This window comes from Gossypium hirsutum, chromosome D11 (assembly GCF_007990345.1).
Source record: "Gossypium hirsutum isolate 1008001.06 chromosome D11, Gossypium_hirsutum_v2.1, whole genome shotgun sequence".
Taxonomy (NCBI): Eukaryota; Viridiplantae; Streptophyta; class Magnoliopsida; order Malvales; family Malvaceae; genus Gossypium; species Gossypium hirsutum.
In genome coordinates, this window is record NC_053447.1 from 7,115,373 (window position 1) to 7,135,744 (window position 20,372).

At 31.2% G+C, this 20,372-nt stretch overlaps 2 protein-coding genes across 2 annotated transcripts; both read left to right on the forward strand.

Moving 5' to 3' along the window:
- Positions 1-5,657: 5,657 nt before the first annotated feature.
- On the forward strand, positions 5,658-6,862 carry LOC107911604 (cyclin-U2-1). The gene is made up of 2 exons (XM_016839466.2): positions 5,658-6,350; positions 6,453-6,862. Exons 1-2 carry the CDS (start codon positions 5,941-5,943, stop codon positions 6,715-6,717), a joined length of 675 nt encoding a protein of 224 aa, XP_016694955.1. The 5' UTR covers positions 5,658-5,940; the 3' UTR covers positions 6,718-6,862.
- An 8,370-nt stretch (positions 6,863-15,232) lies between these two features.
- On the forward strand, positions 15,233-16,963 carry LOC107911399 (zinc finger protein ZAT9). Its single transcript, XM_016839232.2, has one exon. The coding sequence runs from the start codon at positions 15,364-15,366 to the stop codon at positions 16,741-16,743; it is 1,380 nt and encodes a 459-aa protein (XP_016694721.2). The 5' UTR covers positions 15,233-15,363; the 3' UTR covers positions 16,744-16,963.
- The last annotated feature ends 3,409 nt before the right edge of the window (positions 16,964-20,372 follow it).

Sequence of the window (20,372 nt, forward strand, 5' to 3'; positions counted from 1 at the left end):
AGAGCCCAAATTTTGCCCGGGCCCAGGGAAACAGAAACAAACCCAAAACAAATCAAATACAAATACAAAATAAATCAAATACATTAAACCAAGCCCAAACCAAACCCTAAGCCCAAAATGGCCTAATCTTAAACTATTTTTAGTAAAAAAAGAGAGAGAAGAAACCCTAGCACCGCACGCCTCCAACGCATTCCTCTGCCACCACGTCTGACACTTCTGCCACCTCTGCCACTGTTACCTGCAAAGAAAAACAACGAGCAAAAGGACAACAACAAGAAACAAATAAAAAAACAGAAAATAGAAAAATAAAATTGTGCAAATCGGCTATAAAGCCAAAATCAGATGTTTGTAAAGGTCTTCTTTTTTTTTACGAAGATGAAATATAAAAAAAAACAAAGAGAGCATTTTCAGAGTTTTTTACTGTCTTATTCGATTCTTTTTTATTTTTATTTTATTTTTCATATTTATTTTTACTAAAAAAAAAACTAAAAGAAAAAAAACTCACCTGGGCGCCACGATCTCTTCGTCGGAGTCTTGTTCTCTATCGCCGGAGACGAGTTTAAAGAAGGGACAAAGAAGGCTTCTTTTCTTTCTTTTTTTCTTTCTTGCCTGTTTTGGTGGGCTCGGGCTGAGAAGCCCTTTATTCCGCATGACTCCGGCCACCGTCATCGGTGGTGTTGCGATAGAGATGCGGCGGACGATGGCGGGGTTCCAAGAAAGCCCTTTTATTTTTTTCTGTTCTTTGTAAAAAAAATGAAACAGCTGAAAATAAAAAAAAAAACTTTTAGATTTTATAGGGATTGCAAAACGGCGTTGTTTGAGGCCTGTTTCAGTGGCCTCAAAATGACGCCGTATAGGGCTATCCACATGCACGACCCGACCTGCCAAGGGGGACCTGCGTGTTTTCGTTAAAGGGGATATTTGCGCAATAAGTCCCTCCGGTTTTTAGGCGCGTTCAATGTAGTTTTTTTATTGTTCGATTTTGACCTTAAATTTTGCTTATGTTTCAAATTGGGCCTTCGACCATGCGCAAATGCTGCCCCCTAAAGCGGCACCGTTTAAAGGACGGGGAATAGATGTGCTCATGGGCCGGGCCCAAAAAAATTTCGGCCCGGCCCGGCCTGAAATATGGGCCTAGAATTTTGCCCAGGCCCGACCCAAGAAAAATTCATAAGCCCGGGCCCGGCCCGGCCCGTTTTTTAAATAAATACCAAAAATTTATTTTAAAAATTAAAACAAAAAATTTTAAAAAAAGTATTTTAAAAATATTTTAAAATTAAAAAAATTTAAAAAGTATTTTTAAAAAATTTAAAAATTTAAAAAATTTTAAAAAAAGTATTTTAAAATTATAAAAATAAAAAATAAAAATATTTATTATATTCGGGCCGTGCCGGGCCAAAAAAGTGGTGCCCGAGGCCCGGCCTATTTTTTAATCGAGCCTCGTTTTTTTGCCCAAGCCCATATTTCGGGCCTATATTTTTACCCAAACCCTCCCATATTTCGGGCGAACCGTCGGGCCGGGCCGGGCCACCCGGCCAATGAGCACCTCTAACGAGGAATGTTGCCGTTTTGGTCCTTGGCCTTCGTTCACTTTTGATTTTGGTCCTATTCGTTTATTTTATTACAGTTTTTACTTTAAATTTCATTTTTGTCCCGATTAAATCCCTAATCTGCCCATTTTTAAGCCCATTTTTATTTCTTTATGTCTTTTTTTCTTTCTTCGCATATTCTCATTTTAGTAGCTTTATATTTTTTAAATTCCATGTATTATTTATATTAAATTGTTTTATATTATTATTGATATTATGCATTTTAAATTATTGCATATATTATTTATTATGGATTGCTATGTGTATTGTCTTGTTTTATTTTCTTTTGATTATTAATGCTAGTCCTTAAATAATGTATGTTGTGTGCTTATTGCCATTATGTGTACTATGAATTGTTTATTCGTATTTTAATATTATTGTCATTCGTCAATGTAACCATTTATTCATACATCAGATTTAACATTACATCAATTTTTATCCAAATTCGTAAAAAAGGGGGAAAATTTTGGAAATAAAGACAATACTCGATACTTGGGATCTTCGAGAGGATTGAGCCCTAACGTATTGGGTTCCGATTTTCTTCGTTGAATCTAAATAATCGAGAATGCTCTTTAATCAAAGAAATAAATAAAAAGCTTATTATCGGGAATTCAATACGTTGTGTCCTAACGCATTGGATATGACACGTTGTTTTCTCGAGATAAGGACTTTTCAAAAAATAGTAAAGGCAATATTCCGTATTTGGAAATTCGAGAAGTTGTGCCCTAACTTAATGGGTTTCGATTTTTCTCGCGTTAAACCTAAATAATCGAATATCCTTTTAAAATTGAAATAAATAAGGTTTAAATAAAAAATAAAAGGCAAGCTTACTCTCAAAATACGAAGTGTTGTGTCTTAACTTACTGGATATGACATCTTGTTACTTCGAGATAAGGAGGCATTTTCCATTTTGATTTATTCGAGTAATTTTAAAATAACACAATATAAAGAATGATTGTATTTTAAATTCTTTTCGAGTTTTTAATTTTCGACACCAATACATTAAGTAATCAACTAGGTACCAATTTTGAGCATTACGAGGGTGTTAATCCTTCCTCGTACGTAACCGACTCCCGAATTCATTTTCTAAATTTCGTAGACCAAAATCGTTGTTTTGATAAAATCAAATCGTTTATTAAAAATAATCACTTTTCAATGTGATCCGATCACACCTCATCAAAAAGGATTGGTGGCGGCTCCCGTTTTCGTTTTTAAGTCGACCATGTTTTCTCAACAAAAATGGTGTCAACACATATATTTATATCTTTTTTTTGTTTTCATAAATGCATTATGTATTTTATATATATAAGTTTTATAACCCAAAATTTTATATGTAAATCATATGTATATTTTTAATCTTCATAATTTCAATGTGTATATTATATACCTTTTATTCTTTATTTATTTTGTTTGTTTTCTTCATTCGCTATTTAATTGTGTTTACATTTACATTTATTTATTTTTGTTCATTTGATACTTTGCATGTTATGGATTATTGTTTTTTTTATATTAATTTCGTTTATTTATTGGTTTATATTATTTCTATGCAATTGTTGGCTTTGTTATTATTGCAACATTTATACATACATTCATTATAACATTATATCATCTTTTTACTCGAATTTAAAAATAAAAAATTTTAAAATAGAGATAATACTCGCATTTAGGATTTTCAAGAAAATTGAGCCCTAACGTATTGGGTTTCGGTTTTCTTCGTTAAATTTAACAATCGAGAATTGCTATTTGATCAAAAATATAATGAAAAAGCTTGTTGTTGGGAATTTAATATGTTGTGTCCTAACGCATTGGATGTAACATATTGATTTCTCGAGACAAATATTTTTAATATACATATGTATTAATAAAGGAAATATTCAATGTTTGGGATGATGAGAAATTGTGCCCTAATGTATTGGGCTGCGGTTTCGTTATAAATCTTAAACAATTGAATATTCTTTTAAACTTTATCACACGAATCTTTTGGACAAACTCATCTAAAAGAAATAAAATATCGTGCCCTAACACATTGGGTGTGATGTTTTATGTTTCAAAATGAGGAAGTCTTAATAAATAATTTAATTTAATTAAAGATCGTTTTTTTAAATCTTGACGTTAAGATATTAATTAATCAATTTGGTACCAATTTTTGGGCTTTACAAGGGTGCTAATCCTTCTGCGAATGTAATTGACTCCCGAATCCGTTTTTCTAAAAACTCGTAGACTAAAGTCGTTTTAGGTGATTCAATCACACCTCAATAAAAGGTTGGTGGCGACTCCCAATTTTTATCGAGAATTAATTTTTGTTTTTTTAAATAAAAATGGTTTCCACAGAAATAATTCAAACTTATGTGAAAATAATTATATTTGTTTTTTAATTTAATAAAATACCAGATTAACAATTTTTTTGGATCAATAAATTGAATGTCATCCAAGATGCAAAATCTTGCTATATAGTAACTGTTTAGAAGCTTAAGCAACCTCTTTATTTACAAAATCAGCAACACTCAATACATCATATCCCAATTTCTACACAGACAAAACTTTTAATCTATGCAAATAAAGAATGAACCAGTTTTGGATTGCCAACATGACTTTTACGGTTTCTGCCAAACAAAGTAAATAAAAGCAAACATTGCAATTTTGTGTTAATTAAAATTGATATATAATATTATACAAAAACAACTTTGGGTGTATAAGATTCTATCAGTAGATATAATTTCAACAAATTTTGTGAATCACACAGAACAATGGGAATCGATTTTCGAGACAGAATAGTGATGGTTTCAGCAAGGCAGACAAGTGTTTTGGCGAAAAATGGGATGATTGAGTGAAATGTCGGTTCCAAAACAGAGATAAATTTACCACTTTCATATGATATAAAAAGGGGGGGGGGGTAATAAGAGTTAGATATTTATTATAAACTTTAATTTTTGGTTAGATATTTTCTCTTGGTGGACCAAAATCCCTTGGAAGTATTTAATATTTGCGAACTTATTTGGTTAGGGATACGAAGAGAGTACCCAAGATCTGTCATCTCAATCACAATAAGAAGACTCCGCTTGACCCACATTGCTCGACTGGATCTTCATGCAATCTACAGCACATCGGGATTTCATCATTTTATTTTTTCTACCTTTTCTGGCTCAGAATCTAAATGATGCTGCTGAATCATAACCATCATTAGGCTTTGTCCACTTGCATTACAAAATAAACTTTCTTTATACACATAAACGTATGCTTTTGACATAATAATTGGTAGTAATATGTGAGAAATCTTGGTGTATATATATATGTTAGATCTTCCCTATTGACTACTATTATGAGTTAACGTGACAAAGTTGATATTTAATTTAATAATTTTCAACTTTTTATATAAAACAAATTTGAATTTTGATTATAAGAATTTTTTTTAAAATCTTGGGTTTTTATCTCTTCTTCCAAGAAATTATTAATTAACCCTGTCTATATTTCCGAATACACTGATTTATTCAAAAAAATATATATTCTCATATTTGTGAAATCAACCGGAGAAGGAGCTTTTCATTATCTTTTACAACAAGCCAAGCTTAGCTACATCAAGGTAAAGAGTAGAATATAGTGTCGGCCGATGTGTTTCAAGTTGCAAGTAAAGTAAGAAGAAAAAAAGGGAATACGAAGGTGGGATTAATTACAATCTGTGCCCGACGAGGAAGATCAAAGAATTGCCGGCATCATGAGCGCTGCAAAGAAGAAACTGCACGTGGTACAACTACAGGTAGAAAACCAAGATTTGATGAAGTCAAATAGCAAAATAGCTACTGCACGTGTGTAACTGGTGGAGAAGCAGTCCCACTTAAAGAGACTCAAGTCTATTTGATTTCACTACAGTACAAGTACATGTATGGCTATAATAAATGCCGTATAGTTGATTGTGGGTCCAAGCCTAACCACGGAAGCTGCTTAGGTCATTTCCTTGCCCTTCAACGCACTGTCGGCGACCCCTATTTTATTTGACCCATTGGTTGGTTAGATATGCAGAAAATTTGGGTATTTTTTTAATGTTGAAAGCTTAGCTGGTTTGTCTGTACCGTGGCTTTACAAGGAGGAAGCATTGAAATCCTTGAGAAACGATACTGGTAGTATTATTATCTAGCCTTCCACCCACCTTCCAAATGGTCCAAACCATTGTCATTTCTCCCTTTCTTTATTCACTTTCACAGCTATTATCTGAGCCCAATCCCCCTATTATAAATCCTCATTAAACCTCACATTTTTTTTGCAATACCCCACACCCAATAGCTAGGGCTTTTTTCTGTTTGTATAAAAATCCTTTTTCATAGCTTTCAAGCATATACTACCAAAAACAGAGAAAATGGCTGCATCTTCCCTTGTAATCTCCCCAAGAAAGCTTCGATCCGATCTCTACTGTTATTCCTATCAACGTGATGCAAACACCCCACTGGTTATATCAGTTCTTGCTTCTCTTATCGAGAGAACAATGGCAAGGAATGAAAGGATTGCCAAGAACTGTAAATGGGCATTGACGAGAAAAGATTTCAGGAGCAGGGTTTTCGATTGCCACGAGACACCCGACATGACGATTCAATCTTACCTAGAGAGAATTTTCCGATACACCAAAGCCGGTCCCTCGGTTTATGTGGTTGCTTATGTGTATATCGATCGGTTTTGCCAGGCAAATCCTGGGTTTCGGATCAATGCAAGAAACGTACACAGGCTTCTCATCACAACGATCATGGTGGCTTCCAAATATGTTGAAGACATGTGAGTATATTAGTTCTCTTCCTCATTACAACTTTCAGGCATTAGAAATGTGAAGCCAATGTTCTGATAGAATTGGGGTTTCTTTTTCTTTTGGTTGAACAGGAATTACAGAAACTCTTACTTTGCACGAGTTGGGGGATTGACTACAAACGAGTTGAATAATTTGGAGCTTGAATTTTTGTTCTTGATGGGTTTCAAGTTGCATGTAAATGTGAGTGTGTTCGAGAGCTATTGCAGTCACTTAGAGAGGGAAGTGAGCATTGGAGGAGGATACCACATCGAGAAGACTCTAAGATGCGCTGAAGAAATCAAATCAAGACAAATTGAAGAACGAAGATACAATCAGATTGCTCGCATTATGTTGTAATTTTTACATGAACAATCTGGGAATTTTCATCCCCCGGTTTTCCTTTTTGTACAGATTGTAAGTGTAAATATTTGATGGTTTGCTTGAAAGACTGTATAATTTTATTCCATGGCTAACTAATAACTTATTACAATTTGCTTTCAAATTTGAATTACCCTTTTTTTTAAAAGAAAAGCTCGAGGTAACATTTCTGTTATTAATTATTTGATACAATTTTAATAAAATAAATGAGATATATAAGGGTTTCTTATTTTCATATAGCATATTAAAAAATCACCCAATAATTTTTTTGTTTTTATATTTGAACACAAAGGGTTAATATCAAATACAATTTATAAAAATTTATTGATTTGATTATATATAATTTATTACAATAGGAAAGCGGAGGCATCTTTTTTGTATTTCCAAAAGGAAAAGAGAAAGGTGACAAATTCGGAAATTTTTGATTGGTGTAAGTAAACATTACTTCAGTTTCTTTAGGATATAGGACTGGTATGATGAAAGAGATGTTTGTTTGGGCAAATGCAATGTCAATCTAATGGTATTAGATAGGAGCCCGGTGCTGTGATCATCTGGAATAAGTCGAAATGTTTTGATTCTCTGAAGATTTGGTCGCCCCCACCCACCGACGACCACACCTCACCTATTCTTGTTATTCATAATTTGTCGAGCAAGGGCAACTACACTGCATCTATGCGACCATACCCAACTAATTTTACACAAATGTTTGTACGAGTCATAAAAAGGGATAATGATAAATTTAATTTTTTTACGGATTATTTTTAATAAAATATGATTATTAATTTTTTAAAAATTGTTCAATCACTTTTTTAATAGAAATTTTAATTAAAATATTTTTTTATAATTTTTACATCATATATAATTCATGTGTACTTCATGCTGATATGATACTATTTATCTTACATGCTATGATAACAAATAATTTAAATTTTATAAAAATATTCAAAAAAATAAAATAAAAAAATAAAAAGTTCATAAATTCAAAAAAATCAACATGATATATATGTGAATTGTTATGTCTAAAAATTTGTTGTTATAATCATAATTTCCATTAAAAAACATCATTTCAATTTTTTTTCAAAAAAATGTTGATGATCAATTTCAACTCTTTTTAGAAAAAATTAAGATCAAATATAACTAAAAAATAAAAATTAAATTGATAAAAAAACGTAAAATTAAATACTAAATTTGTCATTATTTCAAAACAAATATTATACATATATACTTAGCTAGAGTGTTAGATGATTTTGAAAATTTTGATACTAAAATTTAAATATAATTAAAAATGGTAATTTAAATAATAAATTAAATTAGTTGGAATTACTAAAAACCCACCTCAATGAAGATCCAATTAATGGAGTGAGTTGTTATGACGTGATGTACGGAATGACAAAAAGACAAATAGAATCCTTTTATAGGGTATGGTGGAGCTGAAAAAAGTTGAAAATCGTGGCCATTTCCCAAGCAGAAAAAACAAGTGTTATAAAATAAGATGGAAGGTTGGGTTTGTGCGGAGACGACAAGTAAAGGAGTTAGAGTAGTGTCCCTAATAGCTTGGTTAAATTTGTCACCATTCTCCTAATCTAGTGTGGTTGTTCCCACACCCTCCTTTTTCAACGACTCTTACTTTATTTCTTCCAACTAAGGCTGTTCCCTGTCAACCCTCTCCTTCGGAGTTTGATCATTAATTTAATCCCCCCCTTTGTCAGCTCCATCCTTACATGCTCAAATCGAAGTTTCATTTTGGATTTTAACATGCACGTCTTTCAATCCTTCTTAAATTCCACAAGGTAAGTTCCCATCTCCATTTTTAACTAATGACTATGTACTTTCGAGTATAGCTGGTTCCGTTCTAGAGGAAGTTGGCTTCATGGCAAAAGGGGAATAATAGGTGTAATACCCTTAACTCGTATCCATCGCCAGAATAGGATTATAGAGTATTATCGGAGTTTGCAAATTAATTTACAAACATTTCATTTCATCAAGCATTCATATTTATAACCAATCAAAATCAAAACATTAATGAGCTAACGTTAGCCAATTTAACTTATTCATGTCATTATAACCAGAATCAAATCATCTAAAATTACTGATAAAACCAGTGGATAGTGTGATATATCTCCGACAAGCTTCCAACCCAATCGAGCTTCCGATAATCATTTAAATGCATCTAATAATTATACATATTACCAATAATAATTCAATTCTAATAATAAAACACATATTTATATAATATTCATCACCAAATAAATTCACTTTAATTAAAATTATACAGAATATAGTTCATACGAACTTACCAAGCTAAATTGCAGAAATACCAAAATTCAGGGACATTTTGGTAATTTTTTATTTTCCTCGAATGTCTACCCAATCTTGATCTAAATTAATATTTCATTCAATTTATTAATTTAAATAATAAAACAGTTCATTTCATGCAATTTGGTCACTTTTTGACATTTTTACAAATTTACTCTTAAAATTTTACTTTTATTCAATCCCTGAACCTAAAAAATGCAAATTAGCCTTTTTTTAATGAAAACTCTTGTTAGTTGAATAATTATATATTTTCCTCCTCCTCCTCTCCATTCCACATCCTTAATATATAGAACATGCTTATATGTAATATTATTTATAATTTCACTATTTATTTATATGTTCATTCAAAGCTATCCACTTGAGTCATGGTCACTAAATTATTTATATCTTGAGCTACAGAACTCTGAATTAATATCCGCTAAATTTATATGAAACTAGACTCACATATCTTCTTACCATAAAATTTTTAGAATTTATGGTTTAGCCAGTAAGTGCAGTTTATTCTTTAAAGTCATCCCTGTTCTGCTGTCTAACATTTTCGACCCTTCTTCACTAAAAATTAATTACCTCCTCGTACGGGATTCGGATGATATTACCGTTTGTTTCTATTGAAAATAGACTCATTAAGGATTTAAAAAAATAAATTTAAGCTCCTAATTATTTTTATAAAATTTTTGATGATTTTCCAAAGTCAGAACAGGGGAACCCGAAATCATTCTGACATTGTCTCACAAAATTTATTATCTCATGATTTACAACTCCATTGCTTACACCGTTTCTTCTATGAGAAACTAGACTCATTAAGATTTAATTTCATATTTTATTCATCTTCTAATTTGATTACCACAATTTTTGGTGATTTTTAAAATTTATACTACTGCTACTGTTCAAAACTGTTTTAATGCAAGATGTTGATTACTAAGTTTAAAACTCCCTTATTTTTTTTTCTATAATATTTCCCATCACTTTCTCTTATTTCCCTTCACTAATATATCAAGAACAGAAGACCTTATTTAAGAAAACTCTACTATAGCATCATTTCCATGCTTTTTCAATAATATCAAACTTAAAAATATATTGAAATCTTGATGTTCTTACCTTGTCCTATTAGTTTCAACATTTAACTTAATTTTCTCTCTCCTCCAGCTTCTCTTTCTTGAATCTAACTTGATATTATAGCTCCCCATAGTCTCTTTGTTATCTTTCTCTCTTGATGGATATGGAAATTCTTTTGATTTTTAGGTGAAAATGGTGAATTTTTTGTGGAAGGACCATATTGTAAAGAAAGCAAAACTTTCTTTCTTTCTCTCTTCTTCTCAAGTTGGTGCATGGGAAAAATGGTGGGATGGTGATTCTTCATGTTCCTTTTCTTATATATATACTAAATAAAATAATAAAAAAATAATAAAAAAATATTATTTAAAAATCAAATTAAAATATTAATAAACTAATATTTATTTATTTATTTAATCTAAAATATCTCCAACATCATCATTGCCTTCTAGATTATTTCACCCTTAAAATATTTTCACCATTGGTCCTTCAACTTTTTCATATTTACACTTTACCCCCTCAAATTTTGAGTATTTACTCCTAATCAACAAAACTTTTCTCACTTTTGTGATTTAATCCTTTCTTGAATTAATATATCATAATATACTTCCCAGTGTTGTCATAACTCAAAATTTCCCTTTTTGTCACTTTATTTCCTTATTTTACTATATCAAGGATACCTACTTTCTTACTGTAGTAATTTCTGGGGTATTACAGTAGTAATTTTTGAGATATTACAATAGGTGATCATGGAAGTTGGATTCTTGGATACAATAAATATTTGGGGAATTGTTCTATTTTTTATGCTGAGTCGTGGGGTATTTTGGAAGGTCTATCTTTGATTGTGGAGCAGGGATATGATTGTGTAGTGATTTAATTTAACTGTCTTGAAGCGATTATAGCTATTCAGAAGGGATCTTCTGAAGGGCCCAACGTTGCTTTGGTTTGAAGAATTCATCAAATACTGTCACGGTTTAAGCAATGGGACATTAGGCACATTTTTAGAGAGGAAAATCAGGAAGCTGACCATTTGATCAAATTGGTCCAACATAGAGATTATGGGTTATGTTTGTTTGCGACCTCTCTGTTAGAAGGGTTGGTGATAAGTGATAAAAGTAACATATTTTAATCTCGTTCTTAATGCGTTTTGGATGATTATTCGATGTAAAATGGTGAATTGTATGCTCCTAATCCTTTAAATTAATGTTTCTATACTTAGAAGAGCATTTTGGAGTAAAAGGAGAGAAAATCGAAGCAAGTTTCAGAAGCCACACGGGCTGACCCTCCCACACGAGCTAGGCACACGACTGTGTGGATTTCGCGAACTGCACTCCAAAAACGTGGAAAAACGTAATTTTTAGATTTTTCGAGCATTCTAATACCTATATATACCAAATATAAGAAGAGGGGAGTAAGCCGTCAGAGAATATTAAAGAAAACAACTCAAAAAACACTATTAAAGTCTACTCTAAAGCAGATTTCCATCAAGATTGAAGACCTCATTTTGATTTCTTTGAAATTTATTATGAGTTTCTTTATTTCTTGTGGTTATATTGTCTTAGAAATGTTTTTATTTGCGATTATGAATTAATTTTCTAAATATATAGGGAGATGAACCCTATGATAAATTTTGTCTTTTGATTTCTGTTTTACGTAATAAATACTTGGATATTGTTCTCAAGTTTGTGTGCTTAATTCTTAGTTTAATATTTCTAGGTTATTAATCCATGTTTGATGTGCTTGAATCAGAGGAGGAATAAACCTTGTTTAATAGTAGATCTAACATAATTGAGTGGAGTTGCATGCAATTCTAGAAATAGGACGACATAAATTTACCGGATTAGAGTCAAATCTAATACGGGAATCTATAGATTGAGTTAATGCGACAATAGGGGTTTTAATTAGAAATAAATTTCAATCAATTAACCTAGAGTCAGTTGCTCTTCCTCTTGAAATAGATATTAGTATAATTTAGGGATTTCTACGGATCAAGATACTAAAGTGAAGGAATTGCGTATTATAGATTGATAATGACAGATGAAGTTAGATGAATTCTTTCCTGGGTATTGTTTTGCTTACTGGTTGTTTGCTCAATTATTTTTCGATTTATTCTTTGACGTGTTCTTTAGTTAATTTAATTAGTTAAATTTAGTTTTTAATCAATCACTCCAATTTGTCGGTTAAATGATAGAAAGATAATAATTATTAGTACTTTTAATTCTCGTGAAAACGATATATTTACTTACTATAGTTATACTATTAATTGATAGATGCACTTATCTTTATCGAATTTTTAGTTGGTTTACGAATAAATCATTATAATATACGAATAAATTAAAAGATTATGAATCAGAATAAATATAAACATTATCGATACATGGTAAAGCTTAAGCTAGAATAAAATCTGTATATATGCATATGTATATACTTGTTCTACCACTTTTTACATTCAATTAAAGTATAACTTTAAAAAAAATTGTATGTAACGAAATATATATTCCACTATTAAAGTCACTTTTTTTTTTCTTTTTTGTGAATAGAATATTAAAAGACTCCTTTCACATAATAATGCATGCATGAAAATTTGGTCATGTTCAAAGTGTATATATATATGATTATTGTTGACAAAGAATATTTGATGTAGTTTGTGTAGACATAATAAATCAGTTATTGATATTGGTATGCTATCGGATATGAAGGAATACAGATGGATGATGTTGATTATTAATCATATAAAGTTGTATTTGTTTATGCAAGCTGCAGTGGGTTAAATTAACATGCCGTTTATTTTAAATCCAAATTATGTTGCCATGTCTATCAGCACCCACCAAACCTTCCAACCTTAATAATTGCACTGCTTGATTAACTGTGATTTTATGTCCCACTAGACTTTCATTTCATGCATTCCGGGGACCTAATTAACATTTTTTATTAATTAAATTACCTTTTCCCCCTCTTCTATTTTTTTTTTCTCTTTTTTCTTTCCTGTTTAATTAGTCGGTTTATATATAGGACAAATGTACTTATTTAAAAAAAAGGTATATTTAAAATATTTATATATCGACTTATATGAAACGGTGATTGACACTCATTTATTACGATTCCATCCCCACTTCTATTATTATATAAAAATATTTACATTCCATATTCATATAAACATGTATTAGACATAAATGTTTTTTTTTTAATTCAAGATAACATAACTAATACGCAATAAATCGACAGGTCAAGCTAATTTCTATTTTTTTTAAAATTCATTAATATCTATTACGAATTTAATCATTATTAACAAAATTATTTTTCATGATTCATAAATAAAATGATTTATGTATTGAAAAATAATGAAACATAATTAAGTGTTAGGTATAATAATAAAATATATTGTACTTTCAATAAGAAAACTTAAGTTTGAATTTTAGAGAAGATATTGTTGAAAGGGACAATTACATATCTCGAAAGAATTGATCTTTTTAAATGATAAAACACAATTATTACAAAAAGACTTATATGTCAAAAAAAAGCCCTTAAGAAAATACAAAAAAAAAATTAAGTCTTTATATTAAATTCACACTCAATTAAGCCCCTGTCGTAAACTAAAGTAATAAATTAAGCCCCTCCTTTAACGATTTTCGTCATTGATCACGTTGATTGTTAAAATAAATTGACAAGCCAATTAAATGGTAACACTTGATGGCTTCTGGTTTAATCTAATATTTTTTCTCATAAAAATTATAAAAAAAATGGTAAACTATACAAAGGGTGAACTATATATGTGACGACATAGACTTAATTGGATGCAAATTTAATACGAAGACTTAATTAATTTTTTTAATATTTTCTTAAAAGCTTTTTTAACATATAAATTGAAATCTAGTATTTTGGTCACGGAGATGGCCATTTTAACCAAAAAGAAAAAGAAAAAAAAGGGGGTAATGTCATGCCATAAGTGATTGTATCAATAGTGTAACAAGGCTTAAGCCCTTTGCTTTAATAGTGGGGTGAAGAGCCCAAAAAAGCACTGGATCTTTCAGGTCCTAAACTGGTTACTGTGCTTTAGCAAGATCAATTAGCCTTACCCCATCGAGTTAAGCAATTACTCCATGCACCCGTGGCTTTCATCAACCTAATACAACATCAAATTTAATCATATTTGTACATGTTTATATTAAAACCACCGGAAATGATCCCAAATTCATGGACGTGAAATTGTTGAGCTCAAAATGCAGTTGATGAATAGAAATGGCCTGAACTAACACGGCTCTAAATCACTATCATTACTTGATTGATTGACTGAGTATAGCGACTAACCCCCCACTGTCATACTGATGAAAGCAGAGCCGTCGCTCTCTTCAACTTTATACGATTTTGTCTTTTTGTATATTAATGTACATTGCCTAATTTAAGCAACACAGACTTGTATCTTAATTATGAGTTCCTGGTTAATAATATATGTTATTCAAGTCTTTTAAATATCTTCACGTTAAACATAAATTTCATCTCATATTTGGATAAAAGAAAAGAGACAAAACTATGACTCAAGTGTGTGTGTAAATTTTGTGGGTATTGATGAATCTTTGCCCATCCAAAAGAAGGGTATTTGATGAATTGAAGAAAGATAATAATAGGGGAAGTAATAATTAAAATGTGCGGAACAGAGAGAGGCAAAAAGTTTTGTGGAAAAGCAGATTGAACCAACCGACAGACAAGGAGAAAGCATAAATGGGCACGTGTTTTTTTTGGTTGGTTTGAAGCACTCTCACCTTTAAATCTCTTTCACTCATTATTCACTACTCTCTTTCCATCTCACACATTGTAGAGAGACGCAAAATTAACTTTTAACACTACACTCACTAGTTGTACGGAACTCCATTGGTTTTTTGTAATATTATAATTGGTTTGACTGGCGGCGCCACCAGCAGCGCACCACCACAAAGCCGTAGAAAAAGTCTCTAACCCTCTCCTTCTCCTACCACTTGTCATCACCTACACACTTCCACCACTACTCACCATTGCTCTCGTGTTTTTTACCCCCTAATCTATATATGTTATATATTTTTCATCCACAAATTAAACCAATCCATTACTCTTACTAAAAACTAGGACTATTGTCCCTTTGATAATTTTTCACCATAAAACTCCTCGACAAACCTTTTCACTGTGCAAGAACAAACAGCTCACCCTTCTTTTTCCTTCTTTTTTTTTCACTTCATTAAATTTAATTCCCAGATTTCTTTTCTTTTTCTTTTTTCTTTTTGTATGGCTTTTATAGTGGATCAACAATCAGAGTTCAAATACTTTTGTAAAATTTGCAACAAACGATTTGGGTGTGGGAGAGCACTTGGTGGGCATATGAGGGCGCATGGAATAGGCGACGAGAGCCGCTTCATCGATGACGATGATCTTGCTAGTGATTGGGAAGATAAATTATTAGAAGGGAACGTTGTGCCACCTAACAACGAGCGCATGTACAGATTAAGAACAAACCCTAATCGATTAAAGAGCTGTAGGGTTTGTGAGAATTGTGGCAAGGAGTTCTTTTCATGGAAATCTTTTCTGGAGCATGGAAAATGTAGCTCCAGGCCTGGGGATATTGCTGAATCTCTTGTTTCCTCACAAGGGTCAGAAGGTGACGATGATGGCATCACAAGGAGAGGCTCCTCTGGTTATTTCTCTAAAAGGAAAAGATCATTGAGAAGTGAAGTTGGTAATTTCAACGCCTTCAGTTCTCCATCAAGCGAAGAGGAAGATCTTGCTAATTGCTTGATGATGTTATCTAATGCAACCGTTGTCCCTTTAGTTACCGAGCCTGAAGAATCTTGTACTTCTGCCAGCAAAGAAGAGGAGAGAAGGAATACGATGAATTTCATCACTCATCCTGCCATTGCATGTAGACCTAGGGTACCTACGGACAAGGCCAAAGGGCTGTTTGAGTGCAAAGCATGCAAGAAAGTGTTCAATTCCCATCAAGCACTGGGCGGACATAGAGCTAGCCACAAGAAAGTTAAGGGATGTTTCGCAGCCCGAGTTGATGATAGTTTAGCTGATGAAGACCACCATGGGTTTTTCCTTAAGAAACCAACATCAACGTTTCGGTTTGATGATACATTGGCCTCCACATCCAAAAAGAAATCAAAAGTACATGAATGTTCAATATGTCACCGTGTTTTTTCATCGGGACAAGCATTGGGAGGGCATAAAAGATGTCATTGGATCACTTCAAATTCACCTGTTGAGACTTCCTCCTTGGGTAAGTTTCATCAGCTTCAACACCAGGTGGAGCAGATTCAGCAAACCCAAAGACCAAATTTTGTTGACGATTCTGAGCCGCTCGATCTCAATCTTCCTGCTCCAGTTGATGAGCTTGTACGGCGGAACCACATCCATCCATCGAGTTTTGATGTTTCTACAAAAATCTATTTGCAGCCTTGCAGTGGCATTGATGCCACAGAAAAGGAAGATAATCAAAACCATCTGCAAGTCGACAATACTAACAACAACTGTAGTAACTCTAAGCAAAATGAGGAAGACAAGGCAAAGAGTAAGGTGAAGTTGGCAAAACTAAGTGAACTAAAGGACATCAATATGAGCGGAGGTTCATCTCCATGGCTGCAAGTTGGGATTGGTTCTGACCCTTAAAATTTTGTGGTTCAATAGAGGCGGACGGTACTTAGAGGAGACCTAGTTCCCCCCCTAAGAACTTTCAAGAGTCCTTGATATATATGTTTATACGATCATGTTTAACTAAAATTGATTATTTTATCTGTAACTTTTATTCATTATAAAATTTAGAACTACATTACTAATTTAGAGATAAATTATAGAATTTTGATGTAATATTTAGTGTTTTGATTTGATATAATTGTAAGCATGATATACGCTTGAAAACTAAATATATAAAACATTAGTATTGATATTTTATTTTTGAAAGTATATGAAATAAATACACGTAAGAAATGAATTAAGCTAAAAATTTCACAAACTGCACCAAATATTCTTTTGCATGACTACAGTTATTTTCATTTTATTTTACATGTTGAATCTTGAATCTTATTTTCTAAATATTTTTTTTAAAATTGGTAATTATCAAAATATTAAAGTTGTCTAAGACTTTGAGATATGCATATTGAAAAATTGTACTTTTTTATTTAAGAAATCGTACTGAAATTGGATTTCTAAAGACAAACATGAAACTTGTTCCCAATGTTTGTTGGTAGATGCAATGTGTCAAGCCTCAAAACCAGATGCTTATAATTGGCGCAATTTAGCTGCTTAAGCAATTACATTATCATCTTTCTAAAATCTTTGTTTTATTGAATAATTCGTGTTTATCTGTGCATACTGTACTAACGATTACTTATTGTTTAAAAGGCTTGGTATTTTATAGCAAATTAAGAGAATTGTATGGTTAGAGGCTCCATTTCGCTGTTTATTAGAAATGTGTACACTTTTAACAATTAATCTTTTGTTAATATTCATTAAGAGCCTTACAAATTAGAAAACCTCCATCAAATTGTACTAACTTATTACTTAAATATTAAAAGGAGAAGATACTGAAAATTTTAACAATAGGTGGTCTTTTCCATGTAGAATGATGATAAATATATATATATATTTGAATCTCACAATCCTACTAACAAAATCGAAACTTCTATCTACCATTGGTTGGAAAATATGAAAATTAGTAGCTCATAATTTATGAACACTAAAAATAATATTATATATTCAAAAATGTCTCTCTTGATTCCATTATAAAGAAGAGTTGTATCCTACCCTAAAATCATAAAATTATCAATAATACGATTTTTTTAAATATAATTAGATACAAAAACAATTGTTATCTCAAAATAATCTCTATGATTATCGATTTGATCCACAAATTTTCACATGTTTCCCATCTTCAAGCTGCATGCCAGCCATATTGTCACCAACCATATGTTAATTGCACAAATTAGCCTATCAAAGTTTAGCATAATTCATTAAAATTAGTAACAAGAATTTCTCAAATTTACTATTTTGTCTACTTAAAATACGTCAAATATGACGTCCAAGCGACAAGTTTGCTTTGGGTTTCATATTATGGATGAATGATAACAGTTCTTCGCTGGTTGCTCCAAGAATGTAGGCAGGGAGAACCTTTGTTGTTGTGCTCTATTGAATTAAGTGATTTCTTTCTTGCACATTCTTTTTATTTATTTCATGCTAAAAAACCTTCAATGATTTACTAATTAGTTAGTGTATCATAATTCCAGTCGTTGCTTAACTGCTTGACAAATTTCAACCAAGTCCTTTGGTACCCACAAAGCTAAGAATGTAGCAGTTATCTTGTTTCCCTTCCATTGGCTACCACCTTATGTATATTATAAGACTTGCATGTTCTACTTGGGTGAGTGTTGGGTTTTATGGACAATATTTAAATTCCTAGTTGTCAAGGATTATTAGATCATATATCTGTCTTCAAACGATCAAGTGGAGCACTTTGACAATCTTTTGGTGTAGAATTCCCCTTTTATTGTTCCTTTCGTTCTCCTATACTCGAAGATTTCTTATCCATGTGATTTTATCTTGTCCCACCAGTTGTAAGTGATTACAGTATTTAATTTTTAATGTTATGCTTGGTTGGAGAGAAAGGACTGTATGAAATATCGATATTATTCTTTTTCAATAGTTTAATGTCACATCAATAAATTTATCTTGAATTTTAGAATTTTTATTTGAATTTAATTTCTTTTTCAGAATGAAATGCTGAATTTCATGATGAAAAAATTGACGTGGTATTAAACTATTGAAAAAGATATACAAATAATATGATATCACTGTTTCATATAATCATTTCTATTGGTTGGAATGCCCTTCAAGCCTTATTCAATGTGTTATAGTCATTCACTACTCTGATTGATTGTAAACCTATTCGGTTAAAGAGAAAGGATTGTACGAAACTGTAATTCTAGTCATTTTTATATTCCTTTCCAACCGGGGAATAAAAATCATATTTTTCCTCCTGATTTTTAGCATTTTTAGTTGGATTTGAATTTTTTCAGGAGAAAAAATACGATTTGTCATTCTCCTATTAGAAAGAAATAAGAATAACATGAAATCATAATTTCATATAATATGTTCTTTTGGTTTAATATGCATTACATGTCTATTTAATAAAAACGTTGAAGAGCTATTCAATTATACCCTCACTGAATAAGCCTATTCAATGGGTCTTGGAATACAATATGAAATATTTTTCCTCTTTTACCCGTCTTAACATTTTCTAATTTGTTAGAACCAAAATTTAAAAAAAAAATTAAAATCATATAAGAATATGTCAATCACGAAAATGAGAGTTTCTTCAAATGAGAGACAATAATTTTTTTTAAGGATAGATAAGTGAGAAAAAGTTTTGATTTTTCACATTTTCAATGGATTTCAACCACATGTAATAGCTTTGTAGACAACATAACCAGAAAAAAAAAGAAGAAGAGGAAAATTTTGATACAGCTTTGTAGATCTAGAGAAAAAGTTTTTGATTTTTTGACGTTTTCAGTGAGTTTCAATCACATCCAATGGCTTCTAGTAAATAAAATAATAATAAAAAAAGAGAGAAAATTTTGATATAGAAGGTTTGTACTTTGTAGTTAGGCTTTTGGAAGATTAAAAAAAAAAAACTAAAGAAAATATGAAAGAGGAGATAAAAAAAGTTTTTGGTAAAAATTGGATAAACTTCATGTTGGTGGCTGACAGTGGTTGATGAATAGCAATGGTGGTCGATGAACGGCAATGGCGAAAGGTCGCAATAGTAACTATGGTCTGCTCGATTTTGAAAAATATGAATTTAGAATATATATTTAAGAGAAATCAAATATTGACTCATTTTTTAATATTAAATTGATGTGAAAAACACGCTTATAATTTTATTTTGTTAATTATGTATTTAAAATATCATTTTCAGAATAATTATAGAATTACTTTTATCTATATTTTACTACATATAATTGATTTATTCTTGCAAACGTATACAAAAATAGAATATTATTAATTTCATTAAATCGTATTCTAATCAATTAAGCAACAATAATATTAATTGGTAATTTGAATTGTCTGTAACCTTTCATGCATCTTTTTTGGGGATCAACATTGCTCCAAGTATGATTTTGGTCCCAAATCAAAATTTTGTTCAATTTTTTTTTTTTTTGGCTTCTATTCTATTACTTAATGATTGCATTTTTTTCCTTGTTGTACTGATTATTATTTTTCTATATTGTACGAAACTCATGTCT

Coding starts and splice junctions, on each gene's coding strand:
- LOC107911604 (XM_016839466.2), top strand. CDS start 5,941: ATGGCTGCATCTTCCCTTGTAATCTCCCCAAGAAAGCTTCGATCCGAT. Junction 6,351..6,452: donor TCCAAATATGTTGAAGACAT/GTGAGTATATTA, acceptor TTGGTTGAACAG/GAATTACAGAAACTCTTACT.
- LOC107911399 (XM_016839232.2), top strand. CDS start 15,364: ATGGCTTTTATAGTGGATCAACAATCAGAGTTCAAATACTTTTGTAAA.